The sequence below is a fragment of the Theropithecus gelada genome, chromosome 2 (assembly GCF_003255815.1).
Source record: "Theropithecus gelada isolate Dixy chromosome 2, Tgel_1.0, whole genome shotgun sequence".
NCBI lineage: Eukaryota > Metazoa > Chordata > Mammalia > Primates > Cercopithecidae > Theropithecus > Theropithecus gelada.
In genome coordinates, this window is record NC_037669.1 from 69,882,117 (window position 1) to 69,900,303 (window position 18,187).

Consider the following 18,187-nt stretch of genomic DNA (forward strand, 5'->3'; position numbering starts at 1 on the left):
ATAGAAAAAATCCTGTATGTTTAAACTCCTCTAGAAAATTTTCAACTAATTCATATAATAGATAATATATATTATATGATAAAGAATACATATGAAGTGCTCAAGAGCACAGTTAACTTTCTGTAATACAGCTTTCCTCGTGGGCTTTAAAAAAATTATTCACTAACTCTCTCCATCTCCAGGAGACTCATCATCAACCATTCAGAACTCCTCAGTTTTCATCCTTGTAAGAAATACTGCCAGAGAAACACTGTCTATAACTTACTGATAGGAGGGTGTCAAATTTCACCCTGCATATGCTGAAGAATATCTCAAAATGGAAATAAAACCAAAGAGGAAAAACTACCATTATGTCTGAAAAAAGAGGGAAGTCATCCAAAGTTAGAAAAAAGGAGAAAAATCAATCCAATGGCCAAGAATAAATTCATTCAAACAACATACCATGTGCTTGGTACTATGATTGGCATTCAGGAAAATAAACTAAAGAAAAAAAAGTAACTATCCTTCATGGTAGTCATGGAAACAGATAGGCGACCACTCACTGATTATTATGATATGCCCTGAGCCTTGTATTGTTCATGAATATTCCATCCAGAACCTATAATTATGGATTATTGAAAAAAGAGTCATGTCTAAATATAATATTATTTATATTCTGTGAAGAAGAAAACGTATTTACAAATATTTAAGATGGTAGGGTTATTTTAAGGGTGACAAAAAATAAAGTTCTATTGGTTTTTTTTCCCTCTAAAAATGTTTTTTATCCCAATGATAGTCTACTTTGTAAAGAATACACAAAGCCTTCCTTTCATAGTTTGGATTGCCAGATTAAATACAGAGTGCCCACAATTTTTTTAGTATTGTGTCCCACATATTGCTATATAAATGTAGGTTGTTGTCAACAACCCCTTAAATATGTTTCAGTTATCAAGATTGTTCCTCATATTTCAATGGAACATCCTTATACTATCAACTGATTCGTTATTTAACTGAACTTTAAATTAAATTGCGCATCTCATGTTTTTATTTGACAAGTCTGATAACCCTGCGTATAGTGATGCCCATCCAATGATCACACTCCCCACTTTGAGTTCACTCTATGTTGTTTCAGCGGACCAGTGGATTGAACAATGATGAGATACCAAGCAGCATACTTGGTCTTGTGTTTACAACAGCAGTGTTGTTCAAGCATTTAGACTTAGACAGTTTCTTTCCAGCTTATGTTCAAACTGCTTCTGACATGTTGCTCAAGTAACGAAGTGTGACCTTTATCCTTTCCTCCTGGTGAACAAAACAGAAATTTTCTAAGGAGATAAAAATATCAAAAATTAAAAATGGTGATGTACTATTCCAAGAATCTTAAGGCTGTCAATACTTTATGCTTTTAAAAAGTTGCTCTGGTTCACCCCAGAAGCATCTGCATATATCTGTGGGGGTTTTTTTTATGGTGTGTAGTGAACTTTGATATCTTTTGGGGATAAAAGAACTCTCTATCTGTCTATCTGCATATATATATTTAACAATGCAAGTTATTGTTATATAAATGTAGACTGTTGTCAATTTCAGTTCCCTACCATATCAAAAGAACAAAGCAGGCAGGAAGAGCAAGAGGATGATCTAATATGCCTACGCTAATAATAAAGCCAGTGTCCTAAATTGGCAATGGCAGCCCTCTTCTGCGGAGATTGTTTTTAACACCATCAGTAGACATTCAAAAGAATTGGATGGTGACAGGAAGAGCACATTTTAAATTGTCAACCTTCATGATGTCCTTTTGAAGAATAGCAATTACATAACTCGGGGAGCTTTATTTTGCATTTGAATATATATATATATATTCAAATATATATATATATTCAAATATATATACACACACACACACACACACACACAAAGCAGTGTGCAAAAATGTTATGCAAGAATCCATATTCTGAATTCTTTGTAGAAATTAAAGTTACTTATTTTTTACTATAATCTCGTTTCCCTTTATTACCCAGTTACCAGTTAAGGTTGGCATCAATATTAAGTAAGTAGTACAGAATTAAAACTGCTTTCTATTTAAGTTATTAACAAATTCATTTAAAGAGGCCATCGACCATATGCTATTTCTTAATCATTTTCAAATTCAAGTTTGTGATTTTCCAAGAATCATGTACTTCTTAACTCTATATAGTATTAAAACATTAAGAGTTTGTTAATAGTCTAATATTTTGTTAAAGTTTTAAGTTGTTTTCTCTTAGGCAATGAGAGAGGAAAATGCTATCCAAAAGTAATTTTATATCACCAAAATTTCATTTGGTTTTTTTCTAATTCTCATCTTCTTTTGAAATAATTTTAGAAAAAAAAATCTTTTAAAAATGCAGACTTAACGCCAAGAGAAACGCATTGCAAGCACCCTAAATAGTTAATGTATTTTCTAAATGAATGATTTAAAATAGCTATTAAAGGAGAGGAAATGAGCTTAGGTTTCTAGTAATGACTTCTCCTCTTCAAAATGAAATCTGTAAATCCCTGATTGCAATTCCAAATCCCCTAAGGACCAGCAGTTCTGGGACCAGGGCTCACTGGCTTTATGTCTAATAGCACCAGATAAGTAGTATGATTTTTATATATATAATTTGGGGGAATATTCAGAATTTATAGTCCTGAAGACAATTTATGAATGAATTTCCTTTTTAAAGTACATTATTCTAAAAATCAACTTTTCCACCCAAATTGTAAGCAGAGCACATAGGAACGTGAGAGGCATGGATATATACATAGAGACATATGTGTATGTATTTATATATGCGTGCACACACATGCACAAAATATAAGTACCATTTTATTCATAAGAGCATAATGATTCAGCCTGTGATTGTTAATAAAAATGCATTTCTAACCATCAAATTTGAGTCTATTATTCTAAGTTAATTGCATTTGCCCTAAAGAGACTTACAGCTGGCTGTCAGCCTGTTTGTGTCAGTTTCATTTTATTCATCAGTCAATCTTGTCTCTTCTTCTTTTTACATCCCATGTATTGATCAAATAGATTTGTTAGTCTACTCCACAGCTTTCACAGCATTAAAAAATTAAAAATAATCTTGATATTATCATCAGATGCATTTGATTACTTCGTTCATTTACATGTTATTTTAATTGATATTTCGGTAGCAAATAGAATGCCCTTTTGACAGGCCCATAAGACTGCCATTAAATATAATAGATGTAACTCAGTCAAAGAGGCATTGAGAAAATGTTAAACATGAAAAAGTCTACACTGCAGTGGTCGGCAGCGTTTCAGCTTTTCAGTTGGAACAGAGAATACGCATCATGGTAAACATTAGTTCCTTACTGGAGTGCATTACAGAGTAAGGAAGCATCTTGTTAAAATTGGTCCTCAGCAATTATTAGGTGGTGAAGTGGATTAAAGAAATAATGGGCACCTTGTTCCCATTTGAGCCAAAGAAAAACAGTGGGGGAAACCGAAGAGCAGGGAGGTTAGGCTAGGAAAGTAGTTAAGGTGGAAAGTCTGTGAAGAATTAGAATCTTCCATATGTGAGTCAAGTTGCGTAGAGGGGAGATGAAAGGCATCACAGGGTGAGGAGATAATTAGCAGATCAGAAGCAAAGCAGTTAAAAGGTGACCCTTACCTCCTCTGTTACTCAGTCTAGGAAACTATAGACAATTATTACAGTATTTTCTCCAGGGATGTGTGATACAGTTCCTCCACGTGTCCTCCAAGACACAAAGCTCTCTCAGAATTGTCATTGTATTGCTTGAGTTCAGTGCTTTTTATGGAAATTCCTTTACATCATGCCAACCTTGTCTTTCAGCCTTGCTTTAGATCAGTGATGCCCAACTGAGGGTGATTTCAGTCCCCAGGGGACATTAGGAATACCTGGAGACATTGGAGAAGCTGCTGCTGACATCAAGTGGGCAGAGGCCAGGGACGCTGCCACCCAACCCAGAATGCGTAGCACAGCCCCCCACGACAAAGAATTCTCCAGTCCAAAATGACGATAGTGCAGAAATTAAGAAACCTTGCTTTAGATGTGTGGCTGAAATACACTTAAAGCCAAAAAATGAAAACTACATCACAGTTCAGCAGCAGCACAGTGAGTGGGATTTAAGCAGCTCTGAAAGACAGAGAGCAGTGCAGCTGCTGCACACAGCATTTCACACTGGCCTATTAAATAATACAATTCATTACCTAGACCCCAGGAACAGTTGAGCCAAATACAACCCCAATTTTAAGGAAAACAAAGAAAAATGAAAATTATTGCTTGATAGAAGACATTTCAAAGGCCTCCAAGACAAACCAGCTGAAAAATCCCCAATAAAAAGACTCAGCAAGAAAATTGTGTCACAGCCCCTAATCCTCAACAGACCTTAACAAGATGTTCATGAGCCAAACACTCTTGTCTGCAGAAGACAAAAGGCACAGGAAACAATATAGTCTAGAGAAGGATTATCGTTAAGAGGCAGGAGAAAGATAAAACAGATTCCTCAACCTTACAATTAGAACTCCTAAAAAGAATAACCAGAAATGTGCTAAAAACCATGTCACAAAACGGTTATATCGTTCTGCTCTTGGGAAATTAGTATTTAGGTTAGGCCTGGGGCAATTTTTAAAGCCTTTTTTTGATGGTTGTTTTTTACCCACCTGCCTAGACACCCCTGCCACCAAACCCCTCCCTGGCACAGATGGCCAAGACATTTGCTTTTTCAAATACTCCATATTTCCACAGCCACCCACCAGACAAAAATTAGATTACCAATGCTTGTGTAAACTTTCCAAGCTCTGACACAATAAGATTCCAGGAAATGTACATGCACAGCTAAAAGCAGCATTATACATAATGCACTGTAATTCCAACAGACAAGTTGCTATCTTCGATAGATATACACATTTTTCATGCCAAACACATGAACGTCAATACATTTTTCTCAAGTTAAAATGGAAACCATTTAACAGATATAATGGGCACAATGAATTTCATTTTGCATTACTAATGCAGCAGAGAAGGAGGGAAGTTTTGGAAAGGATTGCAATGAGGCCAAGATCAACAGGAAACAACTTAGAAGCTATCACGCTTGTCCAAGTAATTGCCCCAAAGCATGGTCATGGGACCTGTGCGCCACTGAGATTTCATATTCTCAATTGTCTAATTCCACAAAAACAAATTTTCTACAAATCGGAAAAAAAGTTTAAAAACTGACAAAATCGTAGCTGTGTTTTTGCAAAAAGATCAAGAGGATGTCACTATGTGTTTTTCCCACCATTTCCAAAGAGATGTTATCAGAGCCAACTTGATTTTAGGAGAGATTAATTGTAGGCATATGAATGAAATGATGTGTCATATAAAAAAGGTTGGAAAGATACTCCAGAAGCCCAATCCCCAGCCTCTGCTTTTACGCGTAGAAATACATATCCTCCAAGACTCTTTTTCATCCCTATTATACATATGTCACGATAGCAGTACACATCATTGGCCCTTACCCTTATGAGGAAATTGTCTCTAGTCTTTCTGGCATCAAAGATAGTGCAGTCAGCCATTGCACACAGAAGAACTGTGTTGGTGCCACCTACTAGGATAAGATAATAAACTCTAAGGACCTAAACAAATGTTATTATGCAGTTTAGAATGAAAGTTTTGAGCACAGGTTATTGGAATCAGGCAAACCTTGGCTGTAAGCCCATCTCTACTACTTACACACTGTGTGAGCTTGAACAAATTACTTCATCAGAGTTTCAGTTTCTCCATTTGTAAAATAGGTATAATATTTTCAACATTAATGGTTTTTAGGAAGGATTAAATGGACTCATGTGTGTGAGCCATTAGGTACCTTAGTAGCCACAATGTTTAGGAACAGCAGGACATGATTGAACACTCTGGCCCTACTTGCTTAAAGCCCTTGCTTCTACCACTTCCTGACTCTGTGAACTTGGGTCAGGTACTTGGTGTCATTAAATTTCAACTTCCTTACCTCTAAAATGAGAAAAATACTAACAACAATAGCTTTGGCAATGTTATGGGGATTCAAGTGTGATAATAGAAATAAAGGGCTTAACAATTCCTACCACATATCCCATTACATTTTAGCCCTAATAATTCTTTTAATCATATTTGCAAATGAGATATAAACTTCTTTAGTGTTAGGCATCAAAATGACTGCTGAAAACATCTCAAAATACAAATGCATATACAAAGACAGACTTTGAAAGAAAACAATTGGAGAAGCATAGCACGTTGTTCATTATGTTTATCATGAATTCCAGCAATAATTTGCCTTTCTTTGATTTTATGTTTGCCTCTAGTATATAAAGACACACCTCTAAAGAGTGAAGTTTTAAAGTAGAAATACGGCAATATTTATGAAGATCCGTTCTAGCAATTCTTCCAAAATATCTCAACTCCCAGGAACTGATAAATTTTTCGGCCTATATGTCATTTGTGGTACCCCATCCATGTACAGAAGTCAGTGTCACCACAGTTACATCACAGGCTAAAAACACTGACAGCAAATTGGTTACAAGGTGTAAAAAATGATGGATACAAAAAAATGAATATCCTTGACTATGAAAGGCCAAGATGAGCTAGTAAGCTATTAACTTGGCTCATTTATCAAATGATGAATCAACTTTTATGAGAAATATTCAGTGTTTTCAAACTGCTTATCAAGTATCCTAATTCTGTCATCTTATGGGTCTATATTATTGAAATTTTCAGAACACCGCTTAATATCTTAATTATGAAATTACAGTGATGTGCCCCAGAGTATGAAAATAACTCAAACTTGTGGCTTGTTTCTGTCTTCTCGTGCAGAATAAACTAGGGGGTTCTGAAGTGCACCATGCTTAGCCAGGTAAAAAATAAACCAGATTGGTACTATAGTGCACAGTAGGAAGATAAAGAAATTAAGTACTTATAATTGATGCTACAGGAATGAAAGAATTCACACTTTCTTAGAGCTATTATTTCAGACAGTCTGGTGTCAGAATTAAAAGCCAACCAGTGCATCTGTTTATATTGCCAAGGATTTTCACAGTAAGAAGGGCTAGGAAACACATATTTTTTAATTAGGGTCCAAATTCCAAAGAACACCAAAAAATAGTATGTCAAAAATATATGTTTTTATGATTTTTATTGTCCAATGTCTAAACAAAGACAAAAAGCCACATAGCTCACTTCTCCTTCACAAACACAAGTGGAGAGATTAAAAAGTAATTCTGTTGCTTTGGCCACAGACTTTTTTTGTTGTTATTCTGCATGTTTCTGGCTTAGCTACTGCTTTTTTCCCCCAAGATGAAATAATATAGGAAAAGCTGATGAAGGAAACTTCGTTCACATAGAAAGTTCACCAGCATGGCCCTGTTACCAAGCCTTAAAAGTTGAAATACAATGGTTATCTAAAATGACCATTTTATACTTTAAAATACATCTCTTATTTTAAAACTTGCATTAACTCCTTGCTTATCTTGCGCTTCTAGTTGAAGAAATGTCCTGTGTAAAATCCATACTGATGTATTGAACATTGAAGCACTCAAAACTATCATCAACCTATTTTTACTTCTCATCAGCAAAATTAGAAAATTAGGTATTTTCTTCAATTTCAAAGCTTACTCCTTTGGTCAGTGAAAGAACAAGAATACACACACACAAAAGTAATATTTTGTCCACAAGAGTAAATAGACTTCACTGTCTCATTTATTTATTCAACAAATGTTCACTGATGATCTATCTGCCAGACACTGGACTCACTATTGGGAAATACTGAGTTGAACGAGACATTACAGTATTTAGCATATAATCATAATGTAGGACAATATGATCTCCTACAGGAAAAATACAGGGTGCTGGGAAAGCACTTACCAGGAGAAAAATGATGAAACAGACTTGGGAGATGATCGGCCCTCATTCCCTTTATTTGACTGAGGAGGAAACTGAGGTCTAGAAAAGTTAAACTTCAGAATCACAGAGCTCTTTAGTGAAAATGAAACTAGAATTTATGTCTCCAAATTCAAATTTTATACTCTCTTTATAGCAATGTACTCCCTAGAAAGTGATTGGCTTTGTTTTCCTCCAAAACAATGATGATCAAACCGTGAACTTCAAGACAGTTGACTAAAGTTGGAAATGTTCTCTTTGGGAACACAGTCGATACCCAACCTAATTGCATAACATCCTGAATGGTGGAGAAGCGTTGAGCACTCAGACAGCTGGGGTCTAATCTTGCATTTCTCTACCTAACAGCTAGGGTAAGACTAGTCCTTGGGCAAGAATGAAACTCTGAAAATCATTTGATTTTTTTAAAACAATCTTTCAAATCAGGATAACAATATCTACAAGATACAGGTAAATTTCATGACATCATTGAACTGAGTAGGTACCCAACATAACATACATAAATTCCTAGCCCCACTTCTCACTATTGCAAATTGAATAGAACTGACGAAAGACCAGTTCAGCAGAAACCACATCTCAGTTTCTTTATTCCTTTCCATTCATTTTAGCATAAGATTCAGCCTCCAATTTTAAGCCATTTTTGTAGATCATTTTTGGCATACCTTCACAAAATTAAACATTTCCACTCTGTGAATATTTTGGGAGTTAGAAAGCAGAGATTAAACAATTAGATTTAGAGAATTTAATCAGCATGCATCCTCTAAAAAGAGATGGGAAGAAAATAGAGTCAGAAGAAATATATAAAATTAATTAAACCTCCTATGCAATTCTGTGAGTCTCTTTCCATTACAGGTCATAGAAACCTAACCAGTTTAGATAAAGAGGGAATTTGTAGACTCACATATCTAGGATGTCCAGATGGAGACAAGCTTCAGGAGCAACTAAATATGGAGACCCAAACAATAGATTTGGAATTTGTCCCTGTGGCTAAAGTGCCCTGCCTTTACCTTCTTTTCTTCGGCCCCTTTTTGGGGTTTATTCTCAGATAGACTTTTTTTTTTTCTTTTTTGAGAGAAGTTCTCACTCTCATCCAGGCTGGAGTGCAGTGGTGTGATCATGGCTCATTGCAGCCTTCACCACCCAGGCTTAATAGATCTCCTACATCTGCTTTCCAAGTAGTTGAGACCACAGGCATGCATCACCATACCTGGTTATTTATTTATTTATTTATTTATTTATTTTTGTAGAGATATGATTTCTACATGTTGCCAGGCTACTCTTGAACTCCTGGGCTCAAATGATCCTCTTGCCTCAGCCTTCCCAAAATGTTGGAATTACGGGTGTGAGCCACCATGCCCAGCCTCAGATAGACTTTTTACACATTGCAGAAAAAATGGCTTGTGTCTATCCAAAGCCCAAATAGGGTTTACATCTTACATGAAAGGAGAGAACTGTTACTCCCAGTATGCTAATTTCAAGTCTCAGGGAACACCTGGATTGGTACTATGTGAGTCTCATAACCATCCTAGACCAAGCTGCTGTGGCTAGGAGATAGAGGACTCTGGCTATCATATAGTCTGCATGAGGAGCAGGAGAGGGCAAGCCAATTCCACTCAAGGTGTAAGGAATAGGTTCTTCACTGTAAAGTAGAGTTCTCTTTCCTGAAAAAGGGATCCTGGACAGGCAAAAAAAAAAAAAAAAAAAGGATAACATTCAATTAGTTTCTTTTCCCTTCTCTTTTAGGATTATCCACACCAATTCTAAATCCTCTTGGAGATCCTGGTAAGTTCATCCTCGTTTCCTTGTGGTAGCTTCCTATAGTGACTAAGGGGCACTTTCGGTGCAATATTTAAGGAAAAATACTCCGCCTTTGTCCATGCCCACAATATGGGTGCCATGGCACCAGCATACAAATCATAACACATGCACATTATTCAAAGCTTATTGGAGTATGTTTCACCTTGGAGGTGCTTATAATCTGTGTGTGTATACATATTAGATAAGAAAAGGTTAACAATCATTTCCTTATTTAAGCAATACACGGATTCCAAGTTTACTGTATGTAGGACACTAGGTTTAGCTCTGTGGGAGTATAAAATCCTTAGTGTCTGTCCTTGAATGATTAAGGAAGAAGAGTAAGAGGTGTAAGACATCACTTTTAGCATAACACGATAGACAGCACATGGAGTTAACATTTGAGGTGAGTTTTGGAGGATAAGTAGAAGTTTCACTGAAAGGAATAGGAAAAGAATGGCATGCACAAAGAGATCAAGATAGAAAAGTTTGAAATGTGCTTTTTTATTTGGTTAAGAGATCACACATATGAGAAGGATGGGAAATAAACATAGCAAGGTAGTGTTTAAGCATTCGTTAATAGAGGTCTGTCCAGGCTGTGGTGTATCCACACTGGAGAATGTGATGCAGTAATTCTTTAGATGAGGAAGATCTAAATGAGCACACCTCCAGGATACACTAACAAAGGGAAAAAATATAGCTTCCTATTAATAAATACAGCTTGGCCCCATTTACATTAAGTAAAAATCAAATATGCAAATGTTCGTGAATGTATGCAAAAGATCTGGAAAGCTTTATCCCAAACTGATAATAGGAACCAAATAAATTTGTCAAAGAGCAGTGAGAATGGGGCAAGCTGCAGTAATGAAGTGGAGATGTTGCCTTGACATTGACACATCTGTGTTGCTTAAGCTATGATTTTTCACAATAGAAACTTACCTACATGTTACTTGCTTAATAAAGAGACATTTTTTACATAAATAAAAGTTTTCTGCTAGGCATGGTGGCTGTTACCTGGAATCCTAACCTTGGGAGGCTGAGGCAGGGAGGACAACTTGAGGCCAGGACTTTGAGACCAGCCTGGGCAACATACGGAGACCCCATTCCTACAAAAAATGTTTTAATTAGCCAGGCATGGTGGCATGCGCCTGTGATCCCAGCTACTTAGGAGGCAGAGGCAGGAGGATTGCTTGAACCCAGGAGGTCGAGACTGCAGTGAGCCATGATTGTGCCACTGCACTCCAGCCTGGGTGACAGAGCAAGACCCTGCCCCCAAAAAAAAGTTTTCTAGTAAAATAAGGGTCAATTTACAGGCCCCAAAAGGAGTGTGGACTTTAAAAAATTAATATTATAATTATTTTTGGTTGCAATGTGGAGGTTGCTAATACATTAAGGTTTACACATTAGTAAGAAGAACGTGTTGCAAGTGGGAATATTTTAAGGCTAATAAACAATAGGCAGGTAGAACTCTTTAGAGGCCATTCCAAATATATATGTATAATAAAATACATAAAATATACAATAAGTGAATATATATAAGTGAATAATACAGATTAAGGGGAGATAATCATTCTTTTTTAAGTATTGGGAGTTTAAGGTCTCAAAGTAATGTCTTTGGGAAAGTTCTTTTGGGAACTGTCTAAAAGACAACACGTTTGGATCTGTAGATCACAAGGGGCCAAGTCGATTTTAGTTTGGATTCAGCAGTCATCTATGCGAAGGAGATAGTTGAAGAATGAATAAGATCAACAGGTCATTAGGGAATAAGTTAGATTAGCAAGGGAAAGAGTGAAGAGAGCTAAATCCAAGGTCTTGGGAAAGATTATTCATTAAGAGAAGTAGAATAATGCATTTGCTCATTCATTCTCCACTAATATTTTTCAAGTACCTTGTGACAAATCCTGTGCAAGTTTTGAAGACAGAATCACGATGGTGGGAAAAATGGCATGGTGACTGCCCATGGGAAGCTTACGTCCATTGAACCACTAATATGCACATTTAATGAGCATGTATTGTCTTTGCTATGGCATTTAAGTAGCACATCAGCCTTTGAAACAATGCTATAATTATTTCCTTTCTATGGATAAAGAAATGAGGCTTAGTGATGAGGGACAATTTGTTCTAAGTCATACAGCAATAAATTATCAATGACCTGATTTGAATGCCAACTTTGTCTGCCACCAGAACCCTTACACATTGTGCAACCTAACATATTCAAGAGTGGCCAGCAAAGGGGTCATAGAGAAACCTCTAAAATAGGAGAAAAACCAGGTTTTTACATTGAAGAAGACAAGGACAGAGTCATGAGCCTGACTGACCATGTGTCAAGGATGGGAACTGGTTAAAGATCATTGATTTGGTGATTAGAGCCATGTATTCATGTGTTTAACATTCATTCAACAATCATTTATTAAGCCCCTAGCATGTATTATCACATGATCTTTGAAAGGTCAGTTTAATTTGCAGGAAGACAGAAGCCAATTGTGAGGGATTAAGGAGTGAGTGGGTGATGAAACAGTATGTATTAAGGGCTACCTGGAGGAATTTGACAATAGAAAAAAAATAGTGCACATAGGATTTATAGGCTCTGGTTCACCTAAGCATGCATCCAGAGGGAGGAAGCAATCAGTAGAGTAAGACTGAAGATGCAAGGAAAGAGGATGACGGTTGATAAAGACACATCTGTGGATGGTAAAAGAGACAGGGATGTAAACCCCTCATGCAAAGGTTCACCTTTAAAAGACAGAGGGCCCCTTCTTCTCTGATAGAGGATGGAAAAAAAGGAACAAAGACATTCTGCAGCAAAGTACAATTGTAGGAAACTGTGCTGATAAAATCTCTTTGGGACAGAGGTTCTCAAGCCTGGCTACACATTAGAATCATCTTCACAGTTGCTAAAAATTGTGATGCCCAGACTGCACTCTAGACCAAAAAAATCAGGAAACTGTGAGGTTTCTTCAGGCTGAAGATGTCCAAGGCAGGGTTTCAGAAGTGACAGGCAAGACTTGAATAAGTGAGGAGAAGAGGAGGCATTCCATGTGATGACAACTTAAGCAGCACCAATTAAAAAATTAATTTGCTTAAAACAAAGGAAGTGAGGAAGAAGTGAGAGATGAAATAGAAAAGCTGGTCTGTGAGTAGATCACAAAGATTTCAAATTGCTGCAAAATAGATGTACGTGTGTCCTATTACTTGTGACCATAGCTCTATTAAGCACCAGAAACTTTTTTTTTTTTTTTTTTTTTTTTTGTGAGCCAGGGTCTGACTTTGTCACCCAGGCTGGAGTACAGTGGCACAATCATGGTTCACTGCAGCCTCGATTTCCCAAGCTCAAGTGATCCTCCCACCTCAGCCTCCCAAGTAGCTACGACTACAGGTGCATGCCACCACGCCTGGCTGATTTTTCTATTTTTGGTAGAGATGGGGTCTTCTATGTTGCCCAGGCTGGTCTCAAACTCCTGGGCTCAAGAAATCCACCTACCTCAGCCTCCCAAAGTACTAGGATTACAGGCATGAGCCACTGTGCCTAGCCTAGCACTGGAATTTTATCAGTACTGTTTACTTTTTATCCCCAAACCTCATCAGAGTGCCTAGCATATAGTAGATGTTCAATAAACATGAGTTGAATAAATAGCTTAATAAATAAACAAATGTATTTTTTAGGTGTCAACCCAGCCCTCTCTTTAAGTGTCTAGAATACTTGAAAAGTGGAATTGTCTCATAACCAAACCCAAGTCATTCATTATAAGTTCTTGTCCACATCCCACTCAGATATTTCTAGGTCTCATTAGCTATGACTCCAGTCTTTTTATTCTTAATGTATCAGATTTTTATTAAAGTTTGTCAAAAATGAGAAAACAATAGGGAAGGCACACATCTATCATATGACTCAGCATTTTACTCCTAGGATTTTAGCCAAGAGAAATATCCACACAAAAACTTGCACAGGAATTTTCATAGCAGCTTTATTTGTAACAGCCAACGACTGAAAACAATACAAATATCCTTCAATTGGGTGGATAGACAAACTGAATTAAGGTATATTCATGCAACTGAATATTACTCAGCTAAAAAATTGTTCAGATATGCAACAATCTGAATAACTTTCAAAATAATTATGCTCTGTGAAATCTTGACCAAAAAAGGGTACAAACTGAGTGATTCAGTTTACATGAAATTTTAGAAGTCGAGTCAATCTATAGTAAGAGGAATGGGTTGGAGGTTGCCTACTAAAGGAAGTGGAGGGATGGATGGATTATAAAAGGACATAGAGAAACTCTGGCGGAGGGTGTGATAGAAATGTTTGTTGTTTTGATTTGGCTTCATGGTGCACATATATGTCAAAAGTCATCAAATGCTATGCTTTAAAGGCTTGTCAATTGTTGTATGTAATATATCTTAAATCAATAAAAAGGTTTTAAACAGCAAACAATGAAAAGGGAAGTTTTATCATCAAAATGCCAGGTGGCATATGATTTAAAATGAGATATTAGATATCTGTAATGTGAACTGTGTCACTTGCTTATTGTCACTGACCATTATTCCACGCTGAAATCTTGCTCCTGTCATCTTGCTGCACTCCTATCTCCCTCAAACATCAACAGTGCCACCCACTTCACAGATTTCAGCTTGTATCTTTTACAGAGCAGTTTAACTATGACTCTTTCCTACACCAGGGTTTTGGGAGACCTCACTTTTAGCACCCAAACTCTGAGACTCTGTTGCCCAGGCTGGAATGCAGTGGCACGATCTCGGCTCACTGCAAACTCTGCCTCCCAGGTTTAAGCGATTCTTGTGCCTCAGCCTCCCAAGTAGCTGAGATCACAGGCGCATGCCACCAGGTCCAGCTAATTTTTGTATTTTCAGTACAGACTGGTTTTCACCATGTTAGCCAGGCTGGTCTTGAACTTCTGGCCTCAAGCGATCCGCCTCCCTCGGCCTCCCAAAGTGCTGAGATTACAAGTGTGAACCCCCACGCCTAGCATAGGGCTTCAAACTTTCACAAGCACTTATGATTTTAGAAATGGTGAGATTTTTTCCTTCTCTCTGTACAAAGGAGAGAATCACCCTGGAAAGACAAGCAGAAAATCTCCAACCCGGCAAGAACTCAGTCCCTGTGAAGGAATAAACATTTATTATTGGTAAAAACAATACATATTTACATTATTATTGTGAATAATTACCTCTCTTGCTGTGGGGTTTCGGGATTGATGTCTTCATCCTAAGCACTTTGGGAGGCTGAGGCAGGCGGATCACGAGCTCAGGAGATTGAGACCATCCTGGCTGACATGGTGAAACCCCATCTCTATTAAAAATGCAAAAATTAGCCGGGCGTGGTGGCGGGCACCTGTAATCCCAGCTGCTCGGGAGGCTGAGGCAGGAGAATTGCTTGAACCCGGGAGTCAGAGGTTGCAGTGAGCCAAGATCACCACTGCGCTCCAGCCTGGTGACAGAGTGAGACTCCGTCTCAAAAAAAAAAAAAAAAAAAACAAGTAACATCATCATTGTGTTCAGCCTCATGAGTGGAGGTGTGAATATTGTGGGCATTCGACTCATGCGCACTGATCATGAGGATAAAGGTTGAAGACGAGACACTTGCTGAGATTCTCTACCTTATAATAACAGTAGTAATAATAGCTACTTGGTGTGTCCAAAGCTGTTTAAAAGCATTAACATTTCACATGGTGCACATCCTCACAGAGCAGATCAATATTTATTCTTCCAAGTGTGCCGAGTGTATGGTTGGGGTACCTCGAGGTGAAAACATCACAGTGCCAGTGTCACCATGTCAGCCTCAGCACTTGGAAAGCACATCTCCCAGTTCATTATGTCAGAATAACAAAGTGACCCTCAGCAGTTGAATATACTTATTAATGGCTAAGGGGAAGAAGGGTGGAAGGAGCAGACAACAATGCTTTGGGGGCTTCCAACACTAAATAACTGTCAAGAATACACGACTGTTATTTGGTGTAGCATCAGCTCTGGAAGGGAAAGACAGACACACATGCACACACACACACACACACGCACACATCACAGCAGGCCTATTTAGTATCTTCCAGATGAGAATTTATTTTTGTGACTCCTAGTCCAAGTAATTTCATTGCCACCTAATTAGTAGGGGCAAGGAGACAGTAGTGGGACTTCTTTTTGTCCCCTTTCTTCTCTCCTTGTATCTCTGTCTCTCTTTGTGTGTGTCTCTTTCTTCCCCCCTCTCTCTCTCCTTGGCGTGTGTTTCTCTGATTAAGCAAATCAGCCTTAATTGGTCACTAACCAGGGAAGGACACCCCAGCCTGTTCACCAAGCCCATTAAGGGGTAATCATCCAGCACAACTAACAAGTCACTCAGACCAGAATTTTGGAATTTGGCTCTTTTGTTCTGTCAGTTTGAAGAGTACGGCGGCACGTGTGATGCAATTTAGAAGGGAGCTCTTTTAGAGCTTTCACTCAGGAAGGCATCGGGAGCTCTGGGGGTAGAGCTTAGCACAGAAACAGAGAAAAAACGCAAGTTTGCGTTGACAGCTTGATCCCAGAGAGAGATGGCGGGCTGCTTGTCTAGCAGGTCCTCTGGGTGGGAAAAGGCAGGGGCAGGAGCGTCGTCTTAAGCGAACGTGTGCCGCCAATGTTAAAGGAGCAATTCCCTTCCTCGTACATGGCTAGCTGTTTGCTGCTGCTGTTTCCTTCAAGAAAACCTCTTTGCACTTACTGATTGGAGCCTGTCAGGCAATAGTTTTCACGTACATGTACGAAAATGCCCTTGTGTGTTTTTAATACATTTACAGTTGATAACAATAGAGCTGTTTTGTCAGGAATGGTAGAAAAGTATTTGTTGCAAATGCAGAGCAATGGTAAGACAACGGTATTCCAGGGCTGCTAGGCCCTGGAGGGTCAGTGCAGCATCCTGGAGCAGGGAATCACTGCAAAATGGGATCAGGTTGTGGTCTTGTCATCCAAATTGAGAAGTGCAAATTTGCCTTTTCAATAGAGCTGGGTTTGTTAAGATTCTCTTTTCTGACTTGGGAGGAAGATAGTAACACAGCAGGTGTGGCGTGGGCATGAACATCCTTCGATTTGAAGACATATTTGGACCTTGGTCTCACCACGAAGCATTGCCTTTAAAACTCAAGGAGGGTGAAGGCATGGGATGAATTCTTCCACAGACAAACCACCACTTACAGAAGAATCCACCAAAGAAACCTAGAATTGATTATCAAATTACCATTTGCTGTCATAGCAGCTCAACTATTTTTGCTGTTGTTAAATGAAATCAGTTATTAAATAATAAACAATAAGTAGACAACTTCTGCCAATTTCAAGAGAGAGTTCCATTATTCAAACAGCTATTTGTCTGGGATTGAAAACCTGTATATGTGTGTGTGTGTGTGTGTGTATATATATACATATATAAAATGTGTGTGTGTACATGTGTGTGTATATATGTGTGTGTGTGTGTGTATATATATATGATTCATCTCAAATTTGTCTAATGTAACAATAATTTCATAGACGTTTTAAGAACCAAGTAAAAGTCCTAGTGGTCAAAAAATAAGCATTTGACACCAGCCCACAAATACATACAGATTTTTATGAAAGGATATCCTGGTGAAAAAAATTTCTATTGCTGTGCAGTGAAATTTCATGTTAGAGAAATGAATCTCCTACGTTTGTCTACAGAATGAAGGGAACTGCATTGGGTGGTGTTAAACTATGTTTACTTTCCTAAAAGGGCATTCGTTGTCCAATGTAAATTATGGTACCTACCAGTAAGAGACAATGTGCTGTTAAATGGATGGCTCTTGTGTCTGATAGCATGGATTCCAATTTCGGCCTGACCATTTTTAATTCTGTAAGCTTAAGTAAATATTTCCAACTTCCTGAGCTCAATTTCTTAACCATTTTAATGGGGATGGCAGCAATAGCATCTAAGACATAGCATTTTTAATATGATAAAATTAGATAATAATATATTTTGTACAAATCTTAGAATTCAATAAATATTAAATATTTGTATCATTATAATTCCATAATTAATACCCCAAAATATGCTTGATTAATTCACATATAAGTTGTATTCCAAATTAACATGTTATCAGCTAGGCTGATTGACAGTAGCTGTTACAAATAGTGACCCCCAAATTGTAGTATCCGAATTTAATAAAAGTGAATTCTTAGCCACCAAAAGCTCAATGCAGATAGATATCCCTGGGTTGCTTTCCATCATGTGGTGACTCAGGGATCCAGGCTTTTTCTATTTTGTGTCTCTGTCATTTTCAGGGGGCTCCTCCAAGTTGTCTACCATATTTTCTGTTTTCAGCTGGCCAATGAGTAGAGAATAAAATGTGGAGAATCATATGATATATTTTAGGGGCCAAACATGCAAGGGAGGTACATCATTTCTGCCCATGTCCCTTCGGCCAGAACTATTTGTATGTCCTGCTGAGATGCAAGAAAACCAGAAAAATATAGTTTAACCATGTGCCCAGAAAGAGGAAGCAAGTTCTGCT

General features: G+C 37.8%; 1 protein-coding gene across 2 annotated transcripts in view; it reads left to right on the forward strand.

Annotated features, from left to right (window-relative positions):
* The window catches only part of MDFIC2 (MyoD family inhibitor domain containing 2), a 110,332-nt gene that overhangs the window by 59,710 nt on the left and 32,435 nt on the right, over window positions 1-18,187 (forward strand). Inside the window, exon 3 of one of the 2 annotated variants that reach the window (XM_025377816.1) lies at window positions 9,633-9,671. The exons of the other annotated variant lie outside the window; for it this stretch is intronic. Coding sequence (XP_025233601.1) covers window positions 9,633-9,671 — 39 coding nt within the window. The remainder of the gene's footprint in view (window positions 1-9,632; window positions 9,672-18,187) is intronic. 2 annotated transcript variants of the gene reach the window in all.